General features: G+C 34.9%; 1 protein-coding gene across 2 annotated transcripts; it reads left to right on the top strand.

Annotated features, from left to right (window-relative positions):
- Positions 1-24484: 24484 nt before the first annotated feature.
- On the top strand, positions 24485-27069 carry LOC141682433 (uncharacterized). 2 transcript variants are annotated; one of them, XM_074487129.1, is made up of 4 exons: positions 24485-24745; positions 25026-25141; positions 25639-26137; positions 26825-27069. In XM_074487129.1, the coding sequence occupies exons 1-3, from the start codon at positions 24635-24637 to the stop codon at positions 26132-26134; spliced, it is 723 nt and encodes a 240-aa protein (XP_074343230.1). In that variant the 5' UTR covers positions 24485-24634; the 3' UTR covers positions 26135-26137; positions 26825-27069. The 2 variants fall into 2 exon arrangements, with proteins under 2 accessions (XP_074343230.1, XP_074343229.1); XM_074487128.1 differs by lacking the exon at positions 26825-27069 and having other exon boundaries at positions 25639-26485.
- The last annotated feature ends 99 nt before the right edge of the window (positions 27070-27168 follow it).

A 27168-nucleotide genomic window follows, 5' to 3' on the forward strand; every position in this document is an offset into this window, starting at 1 on the left:
GGATCGTGGTATTAAGCAAGGAGCGAAGGAGATAAGGAAGAAGACCGTTTTAGCACACAGCAATGAAGAGGAAGCATATTTTCTTGTGACTCTTGTTTCATTGTAACGTTGGATGCTAGTTTTCTTACTTTGAACCTATTTACTCTTGTGACGTACTCTGGTTTAATATAATTAGTTTAGTTATTATTTTCTTTTGTTTGTTTATCATGATTTCATATGAACCCATGATGACGATAAGTGCTATTATGGGCTAATCGTGATCATGGGGTTGAAATGGATTTACTATGGAATTCTTTAGTTAATTGTTTAATACTTTAGTGTGTGATGATTGTATGATATCTAGTATTAGTTGTGCGTATTCGTCTTATGTGCGTCGCGAACATATAAGATAGGGTGTTAATCTCTTGTGAAGCGACGGTGGATCTTGAGATTTAGAACTTGCCATGCTAGCATAGGTGCATGTACGGTGTGCATGATTAGTGGGTAACTCTAACAGTTTTATTTGCCCTGTGTAATCAAAAGGAATAACTTGTGCTTAAATCGTTGTGTTGTCAATTTCTGTAGACATATAGGAAATCAACATAATTGATGCCTATTCAACTTCTATCTTAATTGTGGATGCTTGGTAGAATGGTATTAGTACAATGAAAGTTGGCTTTTATCAGTTTCGTGTTATTCGATTAATATCATCATTGTCACATGCTAAAGGTAATAACAATAACTATTGGAGGAAGTAGTAATGAAATTGTGATCTCATGAGTGTTTTAATATTGTTAATTTGAAGTGTTAATTAAGTGATTAATTAAGTAATTAATTGTAGTTAATATTTAGTCAACAATTCTAAGTGTTAGTGTCTTAACATTGAGAAGTAATCATACATTGGTGCGTGAGTTTAATTAGACAATAATTAGTCCGAGTCTCTGTGGGAACGAACTAGAAAGTATTCTATATTACTTGCGAACGCGTATACTTGCGTGAATATTAGCGCGTGTTTTCGCCCTAACAACAAATAATCTCTTAGTGGCATTTGAACAGCACCAACTCCAAAAAATCCATTTGACACTTCAATTGTTTGTCTTTGTTTTAAAATATCTTCACTCCAACCCTTGTAAGATGGAAACTTTCTATCTACCAATTTAATTCCTTTGTGTTGGACTCGATCAACATATAACATCTGCATATAAGTGACACGAGAATTTAATTAATAACTTATTTTTGTAGTAGATCTGCAAAAAAGAAAAGTAACAATTTATGAATTTTAAAGTAATTGAATGGAGTTTACTTACAACAAGAAAGATCAACGAGCCTCTGAAGAAAACTGATGTTGTGTTATTCCAACTGTCGGTTGCAACTACTAGGTAGTTTAACAGATACTCTTCCCAATTATATTTGTAGCATTCATCAAGATTACCATGTAATCTAAGTAGTTGCCTGTCAACGTAGGAGTTGGTGGGTGTTCCACAAAGAACATTTGACAACACAATTAAGAAATTGAGTTTAAAATTCGTGGTCAATCCTTAACCCTTTATAACCTGCACCACCATTCCAGTTGTAATCTGCTCCCGTTTGTCAACTGAGAATTGCTGTAACCATTCATCTATTCTATTTTTGTACATGTCAATTGTTCCTAACATTATTGACTCTCCACCAAATGGCAGGCCAAATACATCAAAAACATCTTCTTCTGTGATCTGGATATCCTTGTGTTTCAGTTTTAGACATACACTGTTGGCGTCAAAAATTTGAAAGATGTTATAAGCCAACTTCGACGGAATCATCTCCAAACAGAAATCTAGGAGTGGTTGAAATCCAGAATCTTCAACCCAATTCGTCTGATCTTGTGTAAGATAATAAAGCATTTCACTCAACAACCTAGGAGAATTTTTGATTTTTATTTCTTGTTTCGGTTTGTTAATATGTTTGGCAGGTTCAATTTCCTTGATCAATTTCAAAAAAAAAATATGTTATGAATTATTCAGGAGATTATAATTATATATGCTTTGTTACACATACAAACAAGAATATGATATGTTACCTCAGTCTGAAATTTTGTATTTTTCTTTGTTGCAAATCTGACATTCGGCTTTTTTATCATTATTTCCTAATTTTCATTGTTATCCTGTTTAGATAAAAAAGAACATTAAAAAATTAAGAAAAAACATTAATTCTAGAGCTATAAAATAACAGATCCATGCTTTAAGTTGATTCACCAAGTCTGAGACCCGGACTTCAATAATGACTAAATTTGATTAGATTGCATGCTAATTTACAAATAAACAATTTTCCGTTCTAGTTCTTAACTGATATCACAACACCAACTTGACATTAATTCATAACTTTGTACGTCAGAAGCAAATATGCTTAATGTTAATTCTATAATCAATCCGACAACTGAATATAGACATAAGGATTTTCGTCCTTCTTTCTAACACAATAATACTCTCCGAATGATTCAAAACTTTCAAGTACACAAACAATGACAAGTATGCGAATACCATTTTATCAGCTCGTCGTCCTTATATTTTCTGTAATAACCCCAATTTTTGAGAAATTTTTGAAACCCTTATGAATAGTGTTTTTGCTGAATGAGAAAACTGTTCATGCCACGCTATGTAGGGGTTCTGTTATTGATCTTATGGGATATTATTAGTACTCTATGTGGTATATAAGTGTATGTAAAGATCGTCAGAATCCAATTCCGAACACTTTGATTTTTCCCGGAAATCCACAAGATACGGAGAGAATTGAGTATAAGGTAACAGGATAAAAAGGATTTAAATTAAAGGATTATAATAGAGGATCATAAAAAGGAATATAATGTATTGAGAAAGGTTAAGGGAACCTAAGTAATAAGATCCCGGGTATGATCCTTCAAACGATAAACGAGAACGAAAGTTAAGCGAACCGTATAACAGATCAGCGGTCATTAGGCAAACAATTAAAAGCTAATCAAAGGGATTAGGGGGAATGATGTCATCCAACCAATAGAAAGAGGACAAGGAAGGGAGGATGACATCATGAGGATGACATAAGCATGACATGGGAAGGAAGGAGGTGTGGTAGCTTTGTAACCACACAAATCCAAGGGCAAGAAGGTAATTGACTAAAGCAAGCACAAAAACCAATCAACCAAGCCAAGTAAAATCATTTTCATCAAAAATCAAAAGCAACCAAGGCTTTGTTCTTCATTGCTCACGGCTTTTCACTATTCAAAAGGCAAGAGAAATTCAAAATCCAAGATCCAAGCTTCCTAAATTGGTAAGATAATTCCCTAATCATCTTCATGCTTAGTTAGGACTATATCATGAGTTTAAGCCATTAATTCTTTCTCTATCTTCTTCATTTAATCAAAGAAGAAGACAATGAATAGTGTTTTCAAGTTTTTAACTTGAACTTTTTCTTGTTTTTCTTGAAGATCCAAGCATTCTTAAGACTTCTCAAAGCTTCTTAAGGCTTCCTAGCTCCACCCACCACTTCAAGGAAGGTATACCATCTCCAAACCCTAGATTCCTATATATTATAAGATGATTTTGATTAGTGGGTTGATATTGTAGTTTGTTGTTATGATTTAGAGTTTGGGATTTGGAATGGTAGTGAAATGGAATGGTAATTGTTGTGGTTTTGATTTAAAGGAACTTAAGTATGATTAAAGTTAAGTTTAAGCATAAGTATGAATGATTAAATTGAATTGGTTGGGGTTGTTATGATGTGATAAGGATGGATGTTTGTTGTGTGTTGGATTTGAGGTTGGTTTGTGGTTGGTTTTGTATGGTTTAAAATTTGGAAATCGCGTAAACATAGCCGTCGTAACGTCCGATTTTCTTTGGACTGTTTTTGTGCATAGCATTAGGACCCGAGAACCCCCTGCTAGATTATGACCACTGCCATGTTTAGATAGCTCATATTACGAGCTTCGTTTTGATATGTAGTTCGTTCGATTCCGATGCACGGTTTAGGAGAAACGACCGTTTCAAGTAACGGCGTTTCGCGAACGAAACTTTTTCCCTCGCCTTACTTTGAAACATAGGTTAAAGACCAAAAAGGGTTAATTAATGTATGAAACATTTATGGTAAGTGTGTTAGGCAGTTGGTAAGACACTCGCGAAGGAATCGCTTTAAAACTCGTAAAGGTTAAATTATTAAAAATGGTGGAGCCGAGGGTACCCGAGTGACTTAAGCGAATCGGTGAGCGCAAAACAAGCGTTAGAGTCTAAGTTAGTTAAAGTATAGATTTACAAGTGATTTTGGTTTAATTCCAACTTACTTGTTGTTTATAGGTTACCAGACTCGTCCCGAGCCTTTCTCACCCCCAAGTCGCTCAGGCAAGTATTCTATCCGTTATACTGTTGTTGTGATGAATATATGTATTTGCATTATCTTGCGATAGATGCATGTTGGATAATTAGCAAATGATGCGATATATTGTAGCATGTGATATGGTATATATGCATGCCTGTTTCATATTCTTGGAATATATATCTGTTGGTTCAGTTGATAATACCTATGCTAGAGGATAGCGGTAACTTGCATATACCCTTAGTATAGGGACCCAAAGGTGAAAATATTTTCTAAAACCGGGAGTCGAGGATCCCGAGTAATTTTATATATATGGATATGGATATACATATATATATATATATATGGTTATAGTTTCCAAACTATTAATCGAATAAGGTTTATTCGATAACTTTATTTTATTAATGAATATTATCTTGAATATTCATTCGAGGACTTATGACTCCTTTATATTATTTATTGAATATTACTTGGATATTCATTTGAGGATGTATGACTCCTTTATTTTATTTAATGAATATTATTTATAATATTCATTCGAGGTATTATGACTCGGCTTATTATTTAATGAATATTATTTCGAATATTCATTTGAGGGCTTATTACTCAGCTTATTTTATTTATTGAATATTATTTGAATATTCATTTGAGGATCTATGACTCCGAGTATTTGCTGAGGTATATTCTTTATTTTATTAAAGAATAAGGTGTCAATAATCAAACTTATTTTCGATTATTCAACTAAAGATAATACTTTCATATAAGTATATCTTTGATTATTTAGTACTCGTTTCAAGTATAAGTTTTAATACTTCTACTTCAATTATTTTTATAAAGATTATTCTTTATGGGAATATTATTTAAATATTAATATTCAGTCATTTTCTAAATATTCTGGGGACTGATTTACTTCATTAAATCAGTTTTACTCCAAACACTCTTTAAAGTGTTTTCGAGTCTTTAAAATAATTTTCAAAAGTTAGAGCGGATCCCAAAACTATTTTTATATTTAAGATCTTCCTTTTAAAAAGGGGATTTAAATACTCGCTCAAAACATGGGGGATCCGGCTCGGTGGTGTGTTTTATATTCGCAACAAGGTTGCTGTCTTGGTAAAAGAAGTTTTTGATTACTTACCCAATATTCGGGAAGTAAAATTCTTGGAACAAGTTAATCCATTAACAGGCATCGCCTGGGAAATATCGGTGAGTTTTCCTTTCCAACTAGGTACGACTTCTTGGTGGAGCCGTATCAACAAGTTTCTACTTGGGGAAAGGGGGAAACGAGCTTTATGTTTCAGAGTCATGGATTTCATCTGAACTAGGAGTGGCGTAAGTGGTCGAGTAGCGCCGGCCCAGCCTTATTATATTGGCCCAAATGGCCTGGAAGTTCCGCTAAGGCGGTCCATTCCTTAGGAGTTCAGTGTTCGGTTGACAAGTAAATCCGACAGGTTCTCCTCTACATGTAGAAAATGGTGGGGTTGTACTACTACGACTGATCATCGTAAGTGGTCTTCCTGGCGCGGTAAACTCCCGTAATGAGTTCATCATCCAATTGGATATTTCTGCAACACTACCCAAAGCACTTCGATAGAAAGGCTACGGTTGGGCGATTGTTGAGTGTTGGCAGGGTCAAGTTTTCAAAATAATGTTTGCATCAAATGAAGTATCTCATAACTTCATTTTATTTTGATGATATTTTAAAGGTTGAATCTATTCAAGTATTATCTTGTAGTCTCGTCTATGTGATGAACTTTGGAAACTAATTATAACTTGAATGGTGGTAGTTCAAGTAGTATTTGGAAAAGATATAAGTATATTGGAGTATTTTGTAACTTCATCTTTTAAACTTATATCTAGTAAATGATTATCTTATGCATGACAAAGATTTTCAGAAAAACGTTGAGACAAGGTTAGATATATGAGATCACCTTGCAACGATATTTTTATACAGTTATACACTGGAATTCTGTGTGTATTATGCATGGAAGAGGACTTCCAATATTTTGAAAAGTATATATGTATATATACTGAATATTTTGCGACTTTATCGCATTAAGATATCAAACTTGGTTCATTTCTTTTGACCAAGACTTTCATGAGTATTATGAGTAGGCTCATATATTGTAAATCATTATACATATTATTTTGGTGGGCTTGCTGCTCACCCTTGCTTTATTTCTTCATCACACAACAACAGTTAGGAAAGATGGCCAGACTCCAGCAGACCCAGCGCAAGCGCGTGGGAAGCGTCCTGTGTCTTCCCGTTGATGTTGTAGCTGCTATAGCTGCAGAGGTAGATCTATTGTAGATCAGACCATCTACTTTTGAGAATCAATTATGTATAATTATAACTTGTGGCAGATAATGGCAATTAACTGTAAATTTATCAAGTAATCATTTTGGGTTGTAATAACTTTTAAATTGTGGATTCAAAGACTTGTACTTATTTAAATTTCATCTCTGAGACTATAACGGGTTGTGGTGTGTGTTAGTGTGGGGTCACAGCATAAGGTTATTTATTAATTAAGTGAAGTGATATTGTGGAAAGAAAGACCGTGACGACTCGGATCCCCGACCCCGGATCTGGGGGTGTTACAGAAATGGTATCAGAGCTAAGCGTTATAAACCTCAGAGATGATGGGACGTTAAGATAATAAGTTCACTAAGATAATAAGAACTCTTGCCAAGTTCATAGTCGGGCTACCTAACGTAGTACTGACAGTTAAAACCCTTATGGGAACCCTTATAAATATCGTGATATGAGCGTAGTTCGTTATCGTATATGGTAGCGGGACTCCGAACCCTGATGTTGAGGAGCAACATCGCGATGATATTTTATTACTAATTGGAGATCGGATTGTGGATCCGATAGAGTGTCCTAATGCAGGACCGGATGATGTTGATATTGAGGATTTAGCGGTTGAGGATGTTGTCCTAGAAGGGATAGTTGTTGAGGAGGATCCCATGGAGGATCCTGACAGGATTGGATAAAGGACCACTGATGAATTGATGACCATGGTTTGGTCGACTACCAGAGGTAGGATTGGCCGGTCACTACCGGAGGTTCGTTCAAGTTGTAAAGATAGTAGCCCCTTTAACGCGGCTTACTCGTAAGACTGAGAAGTTTGAATGGACAGAGAAATGCGAGAACAGCTTTCAAGAACTGAAACAAAGATTGGTGATGGCCCCTATGCTGGCGTTGCCGGATGGAAAAGGAGATTCTTTATCATTCGGGGAAAGCCAATGTGGTGGCTGATGCCCTTAGTAAGAAGGAGAGACTCAAGAGGTTAATGTCTTTGGGAAAGTTGATAAGAGATTTTGAAAAAAAAAAATGGAAATAGATATGAAGGTAACCGGAGCCGGTACCGAAAAGCTGTTTGAGATTGCAATACAGTCCGAATTATCGGAAAAGAGCATATTGTGCCAGAGAAAGGTGATGAATGAAGGCAGAGAGCCAACAAATAAATATGAGATTAATACCGAGAAAGAGGATAAGGGAATAATGAGGTATTCCTATAGAATTTGGGTTTCGAAAGTTCAAGAGCGTAAGGATGAGAACTTAGATGAGAGCCATAGTTTGAGGAATAAGATTTAGAGCAAACCCTGAACGTGATAGTCAGGGAGGTCGCCATCAAGATAGAAGGAACCCATGACATAATGGAGTGGAAAATGAGGATTTTAAATTAAAAGATGACCCCAATTATGGGGAGTAGGATGAAACATTTTATACTAAGGAAACAGAAAGTCGAGTAAGGAAAGGAGACCCGAGACGGTACTCCTATACGGCAATTCATGGACCTGTCTAGACAGAACTTAGACTATTATCCCCAACCACCACCTTGAGGAAACAATGCGATAGGAAATTCTTTCAGGACCTGTAAGTCTCTAAGCTCTCAGAGTTCCAAGGAACAGGTTGACCAGTCGAGGCAAGAGCCTGGCTAAAGGAAATATAGGAATCATTTGAGATTCTAAATGATTGACGAATCTCAAAAGACTATTTTTGTCACTTACCCTCCTAAGAGAGAGGCGACCTGCTGGTGAAAGACCAAGAAAGGCACGGAGCCAGAGGTTAGAATAAACTGATTTAAGTTCAGTCAATTGTTTTCGGGAAAGTAATTCCCAAAGATAAGGAGATAGTGTAAAAGCTTTAGAGCCAGAACAAAGGCGGACGAGTATGATGAATTATGAATCTAAGTTGTAAAAGTTGTCAAGATTCGTTCTGAGGACACGAATCCAGAATGACGGGATGTTTGAAATCAATGCTTATGTTGTGTTGGTTCATGAAATAACGATAAGAGAAAGGAATATAAAGGCAAGAGAGTTTGAGGAATGATAAGGGAGTTGGGTATGAGGAAACCCTAAAGACTCGTAGAAATAGAAATAGAAAAGTAGGTAATCGTCCGGATGAGAGTGATTCACCATGAGTTAAAGTTGAGGGTTGAAGGCATACGAGTTATGTACATTTTATCCCCTTTAAGTTGGGAGGATTCAAGGAAACCTTTAGATAGTTCGAAGGATAAATAATAAGACGCGGATAGACTAAAGAGACAAGAAAGTAAGAAAGTAGGAAAATTGGATGAAGGAAGTGACCTTCAAGAATGTGAAGTGTAAGACCGGTGGCTTGATACCCAGAAAGGGAGACGCCAGGTATGAAAGATATCCCAACATTGAGATGACTGTTGAGATAAACAACAAAAGTAAATAAGGAATTATTAAGAAGAAGTTCACGTTGAACACGACCAATATCTTCCAGAACATCCTTGTTATCGTTACCAAATTAGGCAAGACAAGCGGATAACCGTTGTTATCTTTTGGAGGCCATATGGATTGACCTCAATTTGAATAAGGATGCTATTATGAAGTTAGGTATAGACTATCGAGGTGGGAATGATGAATATGATAATCTATCAAGGAAATATGACTTGATTTATTCGTGGAAGGATGCAGGTACCTTTTAAAGGTGGAATTAAGGATAGAACATTGGTAACTTAAAATGAATCCTAGGGGACTGCATAAAGGTTGGCATGTCACCCTTAATAGGGACAGTATGAGTTTTGACAGTATGATTGGGAAAGGGTTAAGGTAACAACAACCTTTAAGAATCAGTGGAGAAATTTTGCAGAAGTATATAGACAATGGTTCTACTATTAGTAAATGGTATTGTGATATGCCCTGTATCTAGGGAATACAGGAGGAACGATTGAAGGATAACCTTAGAGGTTTTATAAGGAAAAAGGTAATATTCAAAATTCTCAAGAATAGAAATGTGGATAAAGGAAATATGACGTAATTATAATGATGCCAAGTGAGGCACGTGTTAAACCACGAGAAAGTATGGATCGAACCAGTAATGGTCGAAATTGTTCAGGGCAATTAGGACTTAAGATAAAAAAAAAAAATGTTCTAAGTATGATTGAGAGTCAGTCTTGACAGTGATTAGCCTCTAAAGACTGAGGCAATAACTTATGGAAAAATGGTGATATTTTTTTTCCCATCTGATTTTAAGGAAAACATCTTCACTCAAGCAGTGATCGGAAATAAGGTAGAAAATTTATTTGGAGGTGGTTAAAATGACATTGACTGTAAGGAAATTTTACTATCAGGAAAGGCCAAAGAGGTGGCCGACACTTTAAGGGTAAGAGGATAATTATAGGCGCGTGTGCCAAAAGAATACAGTGATGAGGGTTAAAAATGTGAAGGTTAAATTATGGTTTGGAAGATTGACATTCCTTCTGATGACTGTGCAATACCCAACCGTAATAGTAGTTGGTAAAGGTTTAATTCGTGTAATCGCCATGAACGGGCTATCTATCTTAGAAGGTACTATCTTGAGAATAAGCCAGGACCATGTTTCCAAAAGGACTAGACGAACCTTTGAGTTAAGTCTTCTATTTAAGGCATATGATTAAAAATGGTATTAACCTGCTATCGTTGCTTTGATTGAAACTCTTCTGCAATTTTATCTGCTTCATGTCATGAAAGTACGTCAGAGTTTGGAGTGTTCTTCATGAATTGTGATTGGTGGTTATGTTAACTCCTTAGGAGAATTAGATACGAGATGTATGGACTCCGTATGGTTAGCTATTAAGACTTCATGGAAAATGAATGACTACAGTAGGTCAGTGGTGGACCATAGTAAGGCAGCAATGATTCTGCGAGTAATGAGCTGATTACAACCGTGAGAGTTGTATTGGAATGGGTGTTGAGATTGAGTACCACTAATCGGGTAGTGGTAGTGTATAAGTTATCATTGATAGACTAATTAAGTAGAGTATCTACATATTGAATATTTATTCTTTCTTATCAATAGAGAGCCGTATTATTATACGAGGAAGGTTGCGATGCAAGCATAGAATTCTAGTAACGATGATGTCTAGAATGAGATCCCAGGTTCGATTTTCGATATCGAGGGAGTTTCAAAGGTAATTGTGTATAAGCTAGAGGAAGTGCATGGGTCCATAGAATGATGGACGGAATAGCAAATATTTAGGCATGTGAAATACGATGCTATAATACTTGATGTTGATATAAATACATATATGTTTTGTTCTCCTATGATAAACCTCTATAGTTCAGAGGTAGATTCCAAGCCAGATATTTTATGGCAATATTTTTTTACATATATATACAATTCTCTTCAGTTCGCTCTTTTCTCTTCTTTTCATTTCATGTGAGCTGAGAAGAACAACCCTTCCAGAAGGGGAGGTATTGCCGAATGACTATCTATCTTTGTGATAGAAGCCTAGTAGGATACCGCATGTTATTTAATTGCTTGTCAAGTACTAAAGGCTGGCCACCTTCTGTACTAACTATGCGATATAACAAGTGTTCATGATCATAGTGATCTCTCAACAAATTCCTTTACTTCTATTTGATTGATCAAATTTTGGAAAATAGAAGCAACTGAAAAAGGAGTAATAAAGTGGTGGTAGTATGCGGAATGGGAACACATTCGTGATACTAAGGTTGACGTGGTTATTAAAAGGTTATAGAACGCTAACGAGCAAAAGTATAACCAGTATAATATTAGGAACGGAAGGTAGTAGCGATTACGAACTGGAAAAGAATGGGTATTGAGAAGCAGAAGCTCTAATGTTAAAAGCAATAATGAGAGTCTGTGCAATAGACTTGAAAGAAATTTGAATGATCACATAACGCGGATTGAGTTTTCTTATGACAATAGATCATATGTCATTATCGAGATGTCGCCTTATGAGATCATTGAGGGAAGACAATGTCGATCTCCCTTATGTTAGGATGAAGTTGTAGAGCGCAAGATGCTCGGACCCGCAGTAGTCCAAAGGACCAAGGATATGATAGATCTAATCAGAGGACGGCTGGTAGTAGCCCAAGATGGTCATGATAAGTATGTTGATTTGACACGAAAGGATGAAGAGTATGAAATAGGGGACCTAGTAATGTTATAGGTATCCCTTGGAAAGGATTGATGAGGTTCGGAAAGAAAGGAAAGCTAAGTCTACAATTTGTTGGACCCTTGGATATATTAAGACATTTGGGAAGTTAGCATATGAGCTAGCCCTAACCTAGAACATGTAGCTAGTCATAACGCGTTTCACGTATCAATGTTAAGGAAGTGTAATTCAGATGCCAGATAAATAGGGGCATATGAGCGCATAGATATGCAACCCGACGTAACCTATATGGAGCAACCAGGAAGGGTTATAGAGTGAAAAGGAATGAGTGCTTAGGAGAAGGGTTATCAAACTAGTAAGAGTTTGATGGTAGAACCACAATGTGGGAAAATTGACTTGAGAGTTAGAAAGTGCAATACTAAGAAAGTATCCCTATTTATTTCTATCCGATTCCGGGACGGAATCCTTTTAAGGAGGGGAGACTGTAATAACCCCAATTTTTGAGAAATTTTTGAAACCCTTATGAATAGTGTTTTTGCTGAATGAGAAAACTGTTCATGCCACGCTATGTAGGGGTTCTGTTATTGATCTTATGGGATATTATTAGTACTCTATGTGGTATATAATTGTATGTAAAGATCGTCAGAATCCAATTCTGAACACTTTGATTTTTCCCGGAAATCCACAAGATACGGAGAGAATTGAGTATAAGGTAACAGGATAAAAAGGATTTAAATTAAAGGATTATAATAGAGGATCATAAAAAGGAATATAATGTATTGAGAAAGGTTAAGGGAACCTAAGTAATAAGATCCCGGGTATGATCCTTCAAACGATAAACGAGAACGAAAGTTAAGCGAACCGTATAACAGATCAGCGGTCATTAGGCAAACAATTAAAAGCTAATCAAAGGGATTAGGGGGAATGATGTCATCCAACCAATAGAAAGAGGACAAGGAAGGGAGGATGACATCATGAGGATGACATAAGCATGACATGGGAAGGAAGGAGGTGTGGTAGCTTTGTAACCACACAAATCCAAGGGCAAGAAGGTAATTGACTAAAGCAAGCACAAAAACCAATCAACCAAGCCAAGTAAAATCATTTTCATCAAAAATCAAAAGCAACCAAGGCTTTGTTCTTCATTGCTCACGGCTTTTCACTATTCAAAAGGCAAGAGAAATTCAAAATCCAAGATCCAAGCTTCCTAAATTGGTAAGATAATTCCCTAATCATCTTCATGCTTAGTTAGGACTATATCATGAGTTTAAGCCATTAATTCTTTCTCTATCTTCTTCATTTAATCAAAGAAGAAGACAATGAATAGTGTTTTCAAGTTTTTAACTTGAACTTTTTCTTGTTTTTCTTGAAGATCCAAGCATTCTTAAGACTTCTCAAAGCTTCTTAAGGCTTCCTAGCTCCACCCACCACTTCAAGGAAGGTATACCATCTCCAAACCCTAGATTCCTATATATTATAAGATGATTTTGATTAGTGGGTTGATATTGTAGTTTGTTGTTATGATTTAGAGTTTGGGATTTGGAATGGTAGTGAAATGGAATGGTAATTGTTGTGGTTTTGATTTAAAGGAACTTAAGTATGATTAAAGTTAAGTTTAAGCATAAGTATGAATGATTAAATTGAATTGGTTGGGGTTGTTATGATGTGATAAGGATGGATGTTTGTTGTGTGTTGGATTTGAGGTTGGTTTGTGGTTGGTTTTGTATGGTTTAAAATTTGGAAATCGCGTAAACATAGCCGTCGTAACGTCCGATTTTCTTTGGACTGTTTTTGTGCATAGCATTAGGACCCGAGAACCCCCTTCTAGATTATGACCACTGCCATGTTTAGATAGCTCATGTTACGAGCTTCGTTTTGATATGTAGTTCGTTCGATTCCGATGCACGGTTTAGGAGAAACGACCGTTTCAAGTAACGGCGTTTCGCGAACGAAACTTTTTCCCTCGCCTTACTTTGAAACATAGGTTAAAGACCAAAAAGGGTTAATTAATGTATGAAACATTTATGGTAAGTGTGTTAGGCAGTTGGTAAGACACTCGCGAAGGAATCGCTTTAAAACTCGTAAAGGTTAAATTATTAAAAATGGTGGAGCCGAGGGTACCCGAGTGACTTAAGCGAATCGGTGAGCGCAAAACAAGCGTTAGAGTCTAAGTTAGTTAAAGTATAGATTTACAAGTGATTTTGGTTTAATTCCAACTTACTTGTTGTTTATAGGTTACCAGACTCGTCCCGAGCCTTTCTCACCCCCAAGTCGCTCAGGCAAGTATTCTATCCGTTATACTGTTGTTGTGATGAATATATGTATTTGCATTATCTTGCGATAGATGCATGTTGGATAATTAGCAAATGATGTGATATATTGTAGCATGTGATATGGTATATATGCATGCCTGTTTCATATTCTTGGAATATATATATGTTGGTTCAGTTGATAATACCTATGCTAGAGGATAGCGGTAACTTGCATATACCCTTAGTATAGGGACCCAAAGGTGAAAATATTTTCTAAAACCGGGAGTCGAGGATCCCGAGTAATTTTGTATATATGGATATGGATATACATATATATATATATATATATATATATGGTTATAGTTTCCAAACTATTAATCGAATAAGGTTTATTCGATAACTTTATTTTATTAATGAATATTATCTTGAATATTCATTCGAGGACTTATGACTCCTTTATATTATTTATTGAATATTACTTGGATATTCATTTGAGGATGTATGACTCATTTATTTTATTTAATGAATATTATTTATAATATTCATTCGAGGTATTATGACTCGGCTTATTATTTAATGAATATTATTTCGAATATTCATTTGAGGGCTTATTACTCAGCTTATTTTATTTATTGAATATTATTTGAATATTCATTTGAGGATCTATGACTCCGAGTATTTGCTGAGGTATATTCTTTATTTTATTAAAGAATAAGGTGTCAATAATCAAACTTATTTTCGATTATTCAACTAAAGATAATACTTTCATATAAGTATATCTTTGATTATTTAGTACTCGTTTCAAGTATAAGTTTTAATACTTCTACTTCAATTATTTTTATAAAGATTATTCTTTATGGGAATATTATTTAAATATTAATATTCAGTCATTTTCTAAATATTCTGAGGACTGATTTACTTCATTAAATCAGTTTTACTCCAAACACTCTTTAAAGTGTTTTCGAGTCTTTAAAATGATTTTCAAAAGTTAGAGCGGATCCCAAAACTATTTTTATATTTAAGATCTTCCTTTTAAAAAGGGGATTTAAATACTCGCTCAAAACATGGGGGATCCGGCTCGGTGGTGTGTTTTATATTCGCAACAAGGTTGCTATCTTGGTAAAAGAAGTTTTTGATTACTTACTCAATATTCGGGAAGTAAAATTCTTGGAACAAGTTAATCCATTAACAGGCATCGCCTGGGAAATATCGGTGAGTTTTCCTTTCCAACTAGGTACGACTTCTTGGTGGAGCCGTATCAACAAGTTTCTACTTGGGGAAAGGGGGAAACGAGCTTTACGTTTCAGAGTCATGGATTTCATCTGAACTAGGAGTGGCGTAAGTGGTCGAGTAGCGCCGACCCAGCCTTATTATATTGGCCCAAATGGCCTGGAAGTTCCGCTAAGGCGGTCCATTCCTTAGGAGTTCAGTGTTCGGTTGACAAGTAAATCCGACAGGTTCTCCTCTACATGTAGAAAATGGTGGGGTTGTACTACTACGACTGATCATCGTAAGTGGTCTTCCTGGCGCGGTAAACTCCCGTAATGAGTTCATCATCCAATTGGATATTTCTGCAACACTACCCAAAGCACTTCGATAGAAAGGCTACGGTTGGGCGATTGTTGAGTGTTGGCAGGGTCAAGTTTTCAAAATAATGTTTGCATCAAATGAAGTATCTCATAACTTCATTTTATTTTGATGATATTTTAAAGGTTGAATCTATTCAAGTATTATCTTGTAGTCTCGTCTATGTGATGAACTTTGGAAACTAATTATAACTTGAATGGTGGTAGTTCAAGTAGTATTTGGAAAAGATATAAGTATATTGGAGTATTTTGTAACTTCATCTTTTAAACTTATATCTAGTAAATGATTATCTTATGCATGACAAAGATTTTCAGAAAAACGTTGAGACAAGGTTAGATATATGAGATCACCTTGCAACGATATTTTTATACAGTTATACACTGGAATTCTGTGTGTATTATGCATGGAAGAGGACTTCCAATATTTTGAAAAGTATATATGTATATATACTGAATATTTTGCGACTTTATCGCATTAAGATATCAAACTTGGTTCATTTCTTTTGACCAAGACTTTCATGAGTATTATGAGTAGGCTCATATATTGTAAATCATTATACATATTATTTTGGTGGGCTTGCTGCTCACCCTTGCTTTATTTCTTCATCACACAACAACAGTTAGGAAAGATGGCCAGACTCCAGCAGACCCAGCGCAAGCGCGTGGGAAGCGTCCTGTGTCTTCCCGTTGATGTTGTAGCTGCTATAGCTGCAGAGGTAGATCTATTGTAGATCAGACCATCTACTTTTGAGAATCAATTATGTATAATTATAACTTGTGGCAGATAATGGCAATTAACTGTAAATTTATCAAGTAATCATTTTGGGTTGTAATAACTTTTAAATTGTGGATTCAAAGACTTGTACTTATTTAAATTTCATCTCTGAGACTATAACGGGTTGTGGTGTGTGTTAGTGTGGGGTCACAGCATAAGGTTATTTATTAATTAAGTGAAGTGATATTGTGGAAAGAAAGACCGTGACGACTCGGATCCCCGACCCCGGATCTGGGGGTGTTACATTTTCCCCTATCGGAACAATAAAAATCCACCCCTACCGGAATAATAAAAATCCACCCTGTAAAGTACATTAAATATATTCTTTATATTTGAATATAAAGAATATTTACATTCCAATATAGAGAAGCCAATTTTTAAAATGAAACTAATGAAATACAAATTAGTCATTGGTACATATGTTTTTAGTAAATATGAATACAAATTTTAATGATTGTTGTACTTTTTTTTGTTTTACCTTTGATTAGTGGTCCTAAACACTAGTTTTCAACTAAGAAGACGACAACATTTTTGATTTATATATAGACTAAATATTGTGAAAGAAGTAATATATTTATACCTGCTTAAATGCCTTCCTCTTCCACTTTGTAGTTTTTTGTTTCTTGCTAGGTTCTTCCTCTTTATTTGGTCTTTTTTCTTCTTGGAAATGATCATCCACCATTTCATTTGTTTTCTCTTGTTCATTTGTATTATGTTGTTCTTCTTCAGGATGATCAACCTCCATTTCACATATTTCCTTGTATCTTGTTTGTTCTTCGACTGTTTCATCTTCTTTCTGTTTGGAAAAAAATCTTTAATTCATATAATTATTAAGATTTTTAAAGTATGCCACTAATAGAGTACATACGTTATAATCATGCGGTCTTCCTGCAGTTTCTTTAAATTTGTTGTTTGCTCTTCTATAGAACTTTCTCAAACTTGATCTTGGAGGAGTACTTGGAGGAGTTCTTGTATGTTGTCCTGCATTATTTTGAAATAGATAATATGATAATTATGTTAGCAAAGAAGAAATAAAGTTTTTCATTATACCTTGTTCCATATTGTTGTCAGTAAAATCTTCTAAATTAATAAACTCAGGTGTGAGATCATTGTTTCTCTTTTTTGGCTTACTTAGATGTTTTATTCTTGAACTGCGTCTTGGTGTTACTGAAGATAGTCCTGTACAACACAACAAAATAACAACTAAAATAGGTGGTAATTTATTATTTTCAGACAGTATATTACACAACTTACCAGAACAGGGCAATTAGTACTACAATATCAATTTTTTTTAAAACTATAGGTTTTAAGTATAGTTAATCTTTTCAAATGAAATTGAAGAGGCATAGAAATTTTATAATTTATATTTGTTCCACCTAAATTTATATCATCTATGAATCAATATACAATATACCATAACAGGGCTATATACAACACAACATACCATAACAGAGGCAATTATTAATATAGTTAACCAATGTAATTGTATTATAACTATGTTTATAATCTATAATTTCATTATTATAATTATAGCAGAATAATCAATATTTGTGCATAGGCTACACAGGAATGTCTCAATTGGTTCCTTTGACATACATATTTACACCATGGTAATTTTCATTTGTAAGTTTCCTCACCTGATCAATGCTTTAAATAGCAAAAATAATAAGCTGTAATTTGGCTTCGAGAATACTCCCATAACCTTTATACATATCGCCATGTCTGTGAAGATCTAGTTATATCTTACTTTTTCTACCATGGCATCGGCTTCTACTGACTTCAAATTTTCACTAGGATGACGACGTAAACGATTTGTGTGCTAAAAATAATCTATTACACCTGAATAGGCTGGTTCTTCCTTTGCAATCTATCTCTATCCAGATTAACATATTGGAATCACCCTGCTCTTCCATTTCTCTCAGATGCCTTTAGTAAGCATAAATGTTACATTAGCAAGCAACTCAAAATCCCATACTCACCCAACAAAACAAGAACTCAACATTTTTTGAAGGCCTCTGTGGCTCCTGGCTCCTAGATACTATAACAGGAGCACAACTTGTAGTGGGAATATCAAATTTAATTTAATTTAAAATAATCAGCCCCTTGTCTATTCAGGAAGTAGATTTCCTCCTCATTTCCTAAAATATCAGCACATATTCTAGGATAAGACTCCCTGGACAAGGAGATGGTGTCATACAGTGCTCCACTCTTTGCATATTTAACTTATGTAACATTATACGCCTCTTCTTCCGTCCACTGATAACCAAAATTGAGCAATCCAACAGCAAGTAGATTTAACAGCCGTAAAAAAAGATCAACTACAATAGGACATTTACTTAGTTTTGCCAAATCAATAAATACAGAAGAACAAACCTCCAGGTATTCAAACAAAAAAGAAGTAGTCAAGACCCAATCGAATTCTTATCTTCAAGACCCCCTGAACAATCTATGCAACACTATGACTTGCATGTAAGCAACTTGTGGTTAAGTTGTGGTCAACTTATGGCCAAGAGTTGTATCATGACATCTAGTACCAAGCAACTCATATAAGAACCAGAATTTAACTTGAACTAATTTTAAGAAACACATTCTTTTGATACATATACTCTAAATTCATGGATTGTCCTGAATTTATTGACAATACTCTATAGCTTGTGATTGAAACCAAAGTATATAGTAAACATGTTGAAAATAAGCAAACATGTTTAAAATAAGTATATCCAGAATGTAATATTATTAGGAAACATGTTGAAAATAAGTATATAGTAATAAATGATTGGTACATATGAATTTAGTAAATAGGAATACATATTTTGGTGATTGTTCTAAAAAAAATTTGTGATACCTACCAATTGGATAGATATGTGAGCCATTGTATTTTACTTGTTTTGCTTCAATCTCTCATTGAAAAGTCAGATATTAGCTAAAACTGAATAGTGAGATATAGTTAAGTCCCGTTCTGCAACTGTATTATCATGGAGGGATCTTTTGTAGTTTATTATCTAAACTACAACACCTCGACATCATTAAATATTCGACATTAGTAACTATATACATAATTAAATACCATCAGGCAACGAAGCTGTGCGATCAAAGAGGCTTTAAATTTAATATTCTTTATACAGAGAAGAGTTTCCAAGCCTTACATTTGCATACATTTGAACAGTGTTACTAACATGAAATATTGTATTGTACAAGTTTGCGAGACTAGCATTTAAATTAAAAAAATTCGTTAAAAATCTTTATCGTAACATACTTAATGATCAATTTATAGCGTAACATGATTAAATTATGCTTAAAGACTAAAAACCGGTAGCGTAATCATTAAAGTAGGCATAAAACTAAAAAATATCAATAAAACATCAAAATTACAGAAAACAACTACACATGCATATATACAATTAACATTTATAAAACAAATGAAATCATTAAAAGTTCAACAAATTTTATCAAAAAAGTATAAAACCCTAATTTCACATACCTCCTCTAGTCCTAGCCATTTTATCCCTTCAATAATGATAAAATCGCTAATTAAAAGCTGTTTGAAGAACATATTAAGATTATTAGTTAGCACCTAAACAATAATTAGTGAAAAACACAAAAAAAACATGAAAATATCAACATGCATCAGTTAAACTATGTGTAAATGTAACAACAAAGTTGATTGTAAGTAAAATATCACTATATCAATAAAAAATTTACACTAATTTACCTTTAATTGTGTTTTTTGTTATTTGCGTACACGAGGAGTACAAATTCTGAAGAAACTTTGATCTCCTCTTCGTTTAGTATCAATCACTAGAATATTATGTCTTTCAACACGATTTGTGCTTAGAAACTAAGAAATGCTTCTCGATTTTGAGCAGTTTAGAGGGATGAAGACGATGTAACTGTTTTGTGTGTAATATGTATGTATAGTTTCCTTTTATCTCAACTTAAAGACAAATTAATTATCCAACTGTTTTGTAGTTATATGGGCCGATATGTTTTTTTTTGGTTTGGGTTGCTTTTATTTGGGCTGGGCTGCAGGTTTCTAGTTTTTATTTTAAAAAGGTTTCTATTGGAGTAGCCCCCTATATATATATACCCCGTGCAATGCACGGTTATATTTATCATTATATATTTTAAATTCTAATTTTGATTATACCTCTTATAGAATACTATTTTTTTAAAATAATTTTAATATTTTGCCGGCAAGATTCGAACCTTATACCTCTTAAATAATACTAATTTTTAAGAATAAATCTAACGGTCAACAACGACCGACAACCAAACTTTCAATATTTCGTCTTTAATATAATAATATAGATATTTATATATATATATATATATATTTATAACATATTAAATATTACGGTGCGGTACGGTTTGAACCACATTTCAAAAATTTAAAACCATAATTTGCACCACACCGCGCTATTTATTAAAAATTCAAAACATAACCGCACCACGAAAATTAAAAACCGCATTTTGCGGTACGGATTGGTACGGTGCGGATGGCTTTTACGGTTTGCGCGTTTTCTGCTCACCTTAAAAAAATAAGGGCTAATTATCATTTAGGTCATCAATTAAATCCAAAAGTATCACTCGAACCATTCTTTTAATTTCGGTCTCAATCGACACATTAATTAATTTAAAAGATTCACTCCGTCTAAGTCAACTTTGAATCGGGTCAGATTTGACGGTTTTCATCCATTGCTCCGTTATGTGGTGAAGTGTCATGTGACATGGAAAATAAAAAATAAAAAAAAAAGAAAAGAAATTAGAATGGACACATAAACAAAGAAATCAAATGAAAACAAAAATAGAAAAAAGTGAATTGAAAGCGTATGAAAGGGGTAAACTGAAACCCTAATTTCTTCGATCAATTAGAGCTGGGTATATATTCTGGATCAATTGAAGATTACTTACACAGTCAATACAAGGTATATGTTCTGGATCTAGTATATATTATTCATATTATGTGTGTGTTTCTTTGAATCGTCTCGTCTTTGTATAGTGTCTTCATATGTCTATCTTGTTTTGTATACATGTGTCTTCATATTATGTTCTTGTATGTATTCTTGATGGTTTACTTCTTACTTGCCTATCTTGTGTAATTGTATGCTTTAAATTTTTTTAGCAGAATGACATCTAGGATTCCGATTCATCTTCACCACCATTCTAAATTTACACCTAATGCGTTTAATGGTGAATGTGGTTATATTGGAGGTCGTATTGACATAATTAATGGTGTTGATACGGACATATTTTGTACTCGTGATTTGGAAGATTATGCAGTTACATACAACTACTCGAAAAATGATTTTCACTACTTCAAACGTAATGGTCAAAATTTTAAAGATGGTATAAGGTTGTTGTATGATGACGCTAGTGTTAGAGCTCTGACTTCTCTGTGTTTACCTTATGGGAAGATTGAGTTATATGTTGACCATGGTAGAAACTCAATAATTGAGGATACTGAAATTGTCGATGAGGGGGGTAGTAAAGAATTTGAGGAGAGTGGAGAATGTATTGTTGAGGGAGTTGAAGACGACGATGATTGTGATTTCGACGATGAGGACAGTGAGGATTCTGAATATGAACTTGAGGGAGAATGTGGGGACAATGGAGATGATGAAGATTTTGATGAAGAGGGCTATGAGAAAGAAGGAGAATTTGATTTTGGTAAAGATTGGGATTCTGATGACATGAGGGAGGAAGGTGAGCCTGAAATTCCAGAGAAGCTTAGTAGAGAAAATAACAGATCAGTGGAGAGAAATGATGACAATAATGACCACCTTCTATGTAGTGAAGATGAGTTTGATAGTGATGAGCTGGGATCACTTCCATCTTCCAGTGAAGATGAAAATGTGAAGAAAGGGTATGTTGGAATTCCACCTAGTAATCGTAAAAGGAAGAAGCTACCGGTGTATAATCCGCACAAGCTGGTGAATGTGAACTTTAGTGCTGGAATGAGATTCGAGTCAATGGAAGAATTTCGAAAAGCTGTGAAAGACTACGGAATAAAAGAACGAAGGGCTCTCCACTTCATCGCAAATGATAAAGACAGAGCACGGGTAGCTTGTGAGAAGGGATGCCCTTTTTACATATGGTGCAGTAGATTGCAAGATAGCCATGTTGTTCGAATTAAGACACTGGTAGACAACCACCTATACACTAAACCCTACCACAACAAACTTATCACAGTCAGATACCTTACAGAACTATATGGTGATAGGATCAGAAAAAATCCTCAGTGGAAAGTAAAAGAAATGATGGAGACTGTTAGAGAGGATTTAGAGGTTGAAGTGCCAAAGATCAAGCTTATAAGAGTGAGGAAGGCTGCTTTGGAAGGTGTTGCAGATGCTTTGAAGGAACATTATAGCAAATTTTGGGATTTTGGATATGAATTACTGAAGAACAACCCAAAGAATAGAGTTGAGATCAAAACAAACAGGTTAACTGATGACTCTCCCAACACCTTCCAAAGGCTCTACATTTGTTACTATGCACTGAAAGAAGGTTGGAAAAGTGGTTGTAGACCAGTTTTGGGGTTAGATGGCTGTTTTTTGAAGACTGTGTGTGGAGGCCAACTTCTAAGTGCAGTTGGTAGGGATGGGAACAATCAAATGTTCCCTGTAGCCTATGCAATAGTTGAATCTGAAAATACTAGCAGCTGGAGATGGTTCCTAGACCTGTTGAGAGATTACCTTGATCTTGGAAATGGAAATGGCTATACAATTATTAGTGATCAACAAAAGGTGACATCTAAATCTTTATATGTTTGTTTGTGTGTTTGGTTTATATATATAGTACACTTTTTAAATGTGGTATTTGAATAGGGCTTGGAGAATGCTATGAGGGAGTTTTTACCAGCATAGCCTATGTGTAAGGCACCTGTTTGCAAACTTTAAAAAGAGGTAATGTATGTGCAATTTTCACATTTTAAAAAGAGGCAATTTGGATTGCAGCAATAGCCACCTACCCTACAGCTCATGTGAAAGCAATGAAGGGTCTTGAGAAGCTATCCAGGAAAGCTCATGCTCACTTGGCTAAGTTTGATGCAAAAAGCTGGACAAAAAGCTTGACTTTGCAGTTAGAGTATCAAGGGAGTGGCAAGCTACATGGGATGGTCACAGAAGTTTCATGGTTAGAAAGGGAACAAGGTCCGTGACAGTTGATTTGGAGGAAAGAACATGTGCTTGCAGAGCTTGGGACTTAACAGGTGTTCCATGTGCACATGCTGTTGCAGCTATACATGACAGGAGGCAGCAACCCATGTCTTATGTGTCACATTACTTTACAAGGGAACTATACTTGAGGGCATATGGTCATTCAACAGAAGCACTTAGAGGAGAAGATTTTTGGGAGTTACACAATACAGCTGAAATGCTTCCTCCAGATGTGCCTAAGAAACTCAGAGGAAGGCCAAAAAAAATGAGAAGAAGGGAGGAGTGGGAGGATGGTACTCAGAGTAGGAGTAAAACTCAAGATGCAGCTGAACAACAAGGTCAACCAGAGGTGCAAAGATACAATAAAGGGAGGATTGTGCATTGCTCTATCTGCAAGGAGGCTGGTCATAAGAAGCCAACTTGTCCAACAAAGGATGTTCCAAGGCCAGAATCTTAGGGTCAAGAAAATATGACAGAAGAAGAAAGGCCTCAAACAGATAACCCTAAAAACAAGCAACAAGAAGCAAACTACCAGTGAGGAGATCAACTGGCATTGTTATAAGGGAACCACTGAGTACAGTTTCAGCTACACCTACTATGAAAGACCAAACAACTACAAAGGGCAAAGAGAAAGCAAAAGAAGTTAGTAAAGAGAATGTGTTGTACAAGTCTCAAACAAAGAGAAGAGGAAGACCATCTTGGCTAGTCAACCAAAGGACCATATTAGATGACATGCTCTTTGGATGATATTGTTATAAGGGATTGATTTGTTATGCAATTGAACATGTATATAAATGAATGTATATATATATATATATAGACACAAATATATACGTTGATTGGCCATGTCAACAACCACTCAACAAAAAAGAGTCGTTACTGCCATATCATCATGTTGACCGTTAGTTTTTAGATTGACTTAGACGGAGTGAATCTTTTAAATTAATTAATGTATCGATTGAGACCGAAATTAAAAGAATGGTTCGAGTGATACTTTTGGATTTAATTGATGACCTAAATGATAATTAGCCAAAAAAAATAGGGAGCACCTTTCCACGCTTTTCAAAAACTAGAGAGCTAGAGCTGGAGTGTTCTGCGTTTGTTTCTGTTCATTGTAGAGCTTCAAATCCATCTCTTTCAATCCCGTTAATCGTGTATAGACACACACATACACACCCACAAAAACCCATATACCTAAATGGATTTAATGAATCAAAACATAAGCAAAGAGGATGTAATTTCTAAAATTAAAGACGATGGCGATTTCGATAGGCTCCGTGTCAAGATTATTCGTAAACTCAAAGAAAATGTAAGCCAAAATCAAATCTTTCTTGCTTGTTTAGATACATAATGTCCTTATTTAAAACCCCTTTATTTTTATTTTTTAGGTTTCTTTTTTAAATTTTGTAAATTGTGTTTAAATTAACAAATTGATTAATAATTAGTACTCAGCTTGAAGTTATAATATAATCTAATGTTTAATTGAACCCATGTTTGTGTAGAGGTGAATTGATTCTAGGGTTGTTTAGTTAATTTTTGGAGTTGTATTGTAATGCTGTTTTGTTTTATTGTGGTTTTACTGGTCGTAGGAAGAATTGCGGAGTTCGATTGTTGCTGCGGTGAGACAGTCAGCTGCTTTGAATTCTCCGGGATTTGAGAATTTGAAACCCCGGCAGCTTTCTGATGCGATTCATAAAGAAATTGGGTATTTTGCTGTATCGGTTTATGTTATAGTTTTGTTCTGCTGTTTTGTGTATAGTTAAATGTTTGACTAGGTTTTAATGTGTCTGTTTAGTATTCGGAAGCAATTTGAACAAATGGGAATACAAAATCACGGATACATTGAATTTTGTATGGTTAAATGTTTGACTAGGTTTTAGTGTATTTCCTATATAGTATGTATTTGAAAGCAATTTAAACTAATGGGATGAGAAAATTGAACAAAGGGTTGAGAAAATCATGATGTTTGAAGCAATGGTTCGAGCAACTTTTTGGGTTTTGTTTTTACCTTAATGAGTACTAAATTAAGAAGTTGATACATATATTATATTATAGATTTGGGCACACTGCTTTTTTATGGTTCCCCTAGGCAGTTGTTTATGCTGAATATTTGCTACATTACTCTTACATTGGGTTCTGTATTTTAAATTTATGTTAGGTGTGAAGCTGGTTATGCTAAATTTTTGAACTCGTTCATTGTAGGGAGAAAGTAATGAGTCAAATTTCTAATGGGGTTTGGGAAGTAATTAGATCAGGGGATGGTATGAAAAGTGAAATCGGTGAAACGGTACAGTCTGTTTACAGTAGGTTGTTAAATCCGCAAGGAAGTCAAGGCGTTGAACCATCCTCCAACATGGATGCAATGACAGTTGAAATTAGACCTAAAAATAATGGGTCGATTGTTGCATTACCTGATGAAAGCAATGGTAGTTTTTCTGATAGTGAACCGAATGAACCACCCGGTTTTGCACTCCATGGTATTCATCAGAATAGCAATTTGGAGGAACAATTGAAAGAAGAGCCTCAAGATAAGCTACCATCAGAGGAGCATAAGAGAGAGACTCGGCGCTCAGATGACGTCTTCAATGGAAATAATGTAAATTCTACTACACGTCCTACAGTCTCTACCACTGAAGAGCAGGACCGGACAGGTGACGGTAGTGATGAAGACCCTGATTTGCCACCTGGATTTGCATGATGAGTTACTATTCTCAACTGTAAATAATATTCTGAAATTTTCGTCTAGATCACATTCTCTAGATTGTTATATTACTATATTAAACTTTCCTCTATGATTCACCTATGAATTATGATGGTCTGAAGTCAGAATCCCATGTTACATGTATAACATCCACTGTCTTGTTATTTTGGAAGAATTTAGTTAGAAGAGTTCTCTTGACTGAAAATCAAAGATACTAGAATGAGTCACAATATGTATACTTCAGTTGCCGGAAATGTTCTTGGCTAGGCAGTATAGAGGTGTAATATGATCGCTTCATTTCCATTGTAATCTGACTACTTACATATATGATAATTGATTTAAAACAAAGTGGAGGTGAATGGTTTATCTAGCAACTACTATTTGTTTTGGTATAAATTTCTTTATCTTGACGTTTGTTTCTGTTCACTCTTTACAATTTTTACAATTGTTGGAATAATCTAAAAATCCGCCTTTGGATGTAGCGTTTTTAGTTTCATAGCAGTACTTTCATTGTGGAATGCTTACGTGAATTGTGTGTGAAATCATACTACAGTTTTTGTAATGTATTTAAAGAGTTGGATATGTGGAGGGCATGTGTTCTCAGTTATTATGTTGCTTGTATTTATTGTTTAGGCATGGTAACTCTACATATGCATGGTTCTCCCTCAATGTTACCTATGGTTTCAGGTATTTTTGTTATATGTTCAGACACTAGAAAACATATCAAGGATTGGACATGATTTGGCACCACTCTGGAAGTAGCGGTAAGGATCTGCATACATCTTATTTTTCCGGGACACTACTTTCAGGTTGCGTATACAGGTTATATTCAATTCGGTTGATTTGGCTCCGGAAGAAAGAAATAAGAATAGTGAACTTGTAACCTTTTGCATTGAAACAATATGTAAAACAAGATAGGAGACATTAACATAGTCTGCCATGATAGTTTATTATGCAAACATCAAAGAGGAAGTGTCAAGTGAGTAACTGTGTAGTTTTAAGTATTGTTAAATGTGGGATGAACAATTTGG

The sequence above is a fragment of the Apium graveolens genome, chromosome 9, assembly GCF_009905375.1.
Source record: "Apium graveolens cultivar Ventura chromosome 9, ASM990537v1, whole genome shotgun sequence".
Classification (NCBI taxonomy): Eukaryota; Viridiplantae; Streptophyta; class Magnoliopsida; order Apiales; family Apiaceae; genus Apium; species Apium graveolens.

Excerpts from the sequence above, each read along its gene's own strand:
- LOC141682433 (XM_074487129.1), top strand. The coding sequence starts at position 24,635 with ATGGATTTAATGAATCAAAACATAAGCAAAGAGGATGTAATTTCTAAA. Across the intron at positions 24,746-25,025 it reads TTCGTAAACTCAAAGAAAAT|GAAGAATTGCGGAGTTCGAT; the intron begins GTAAGCCAAAAT and ends TACTGGTCGTAG. Across the intron at positions 25,142-25,638 it reads GCGATTCATAAAGAAATTGG|GGAGAAAGTAATGAGTCAAA; the intron begins GTATTTTGCTGT and ends CGTTCATTGTAG.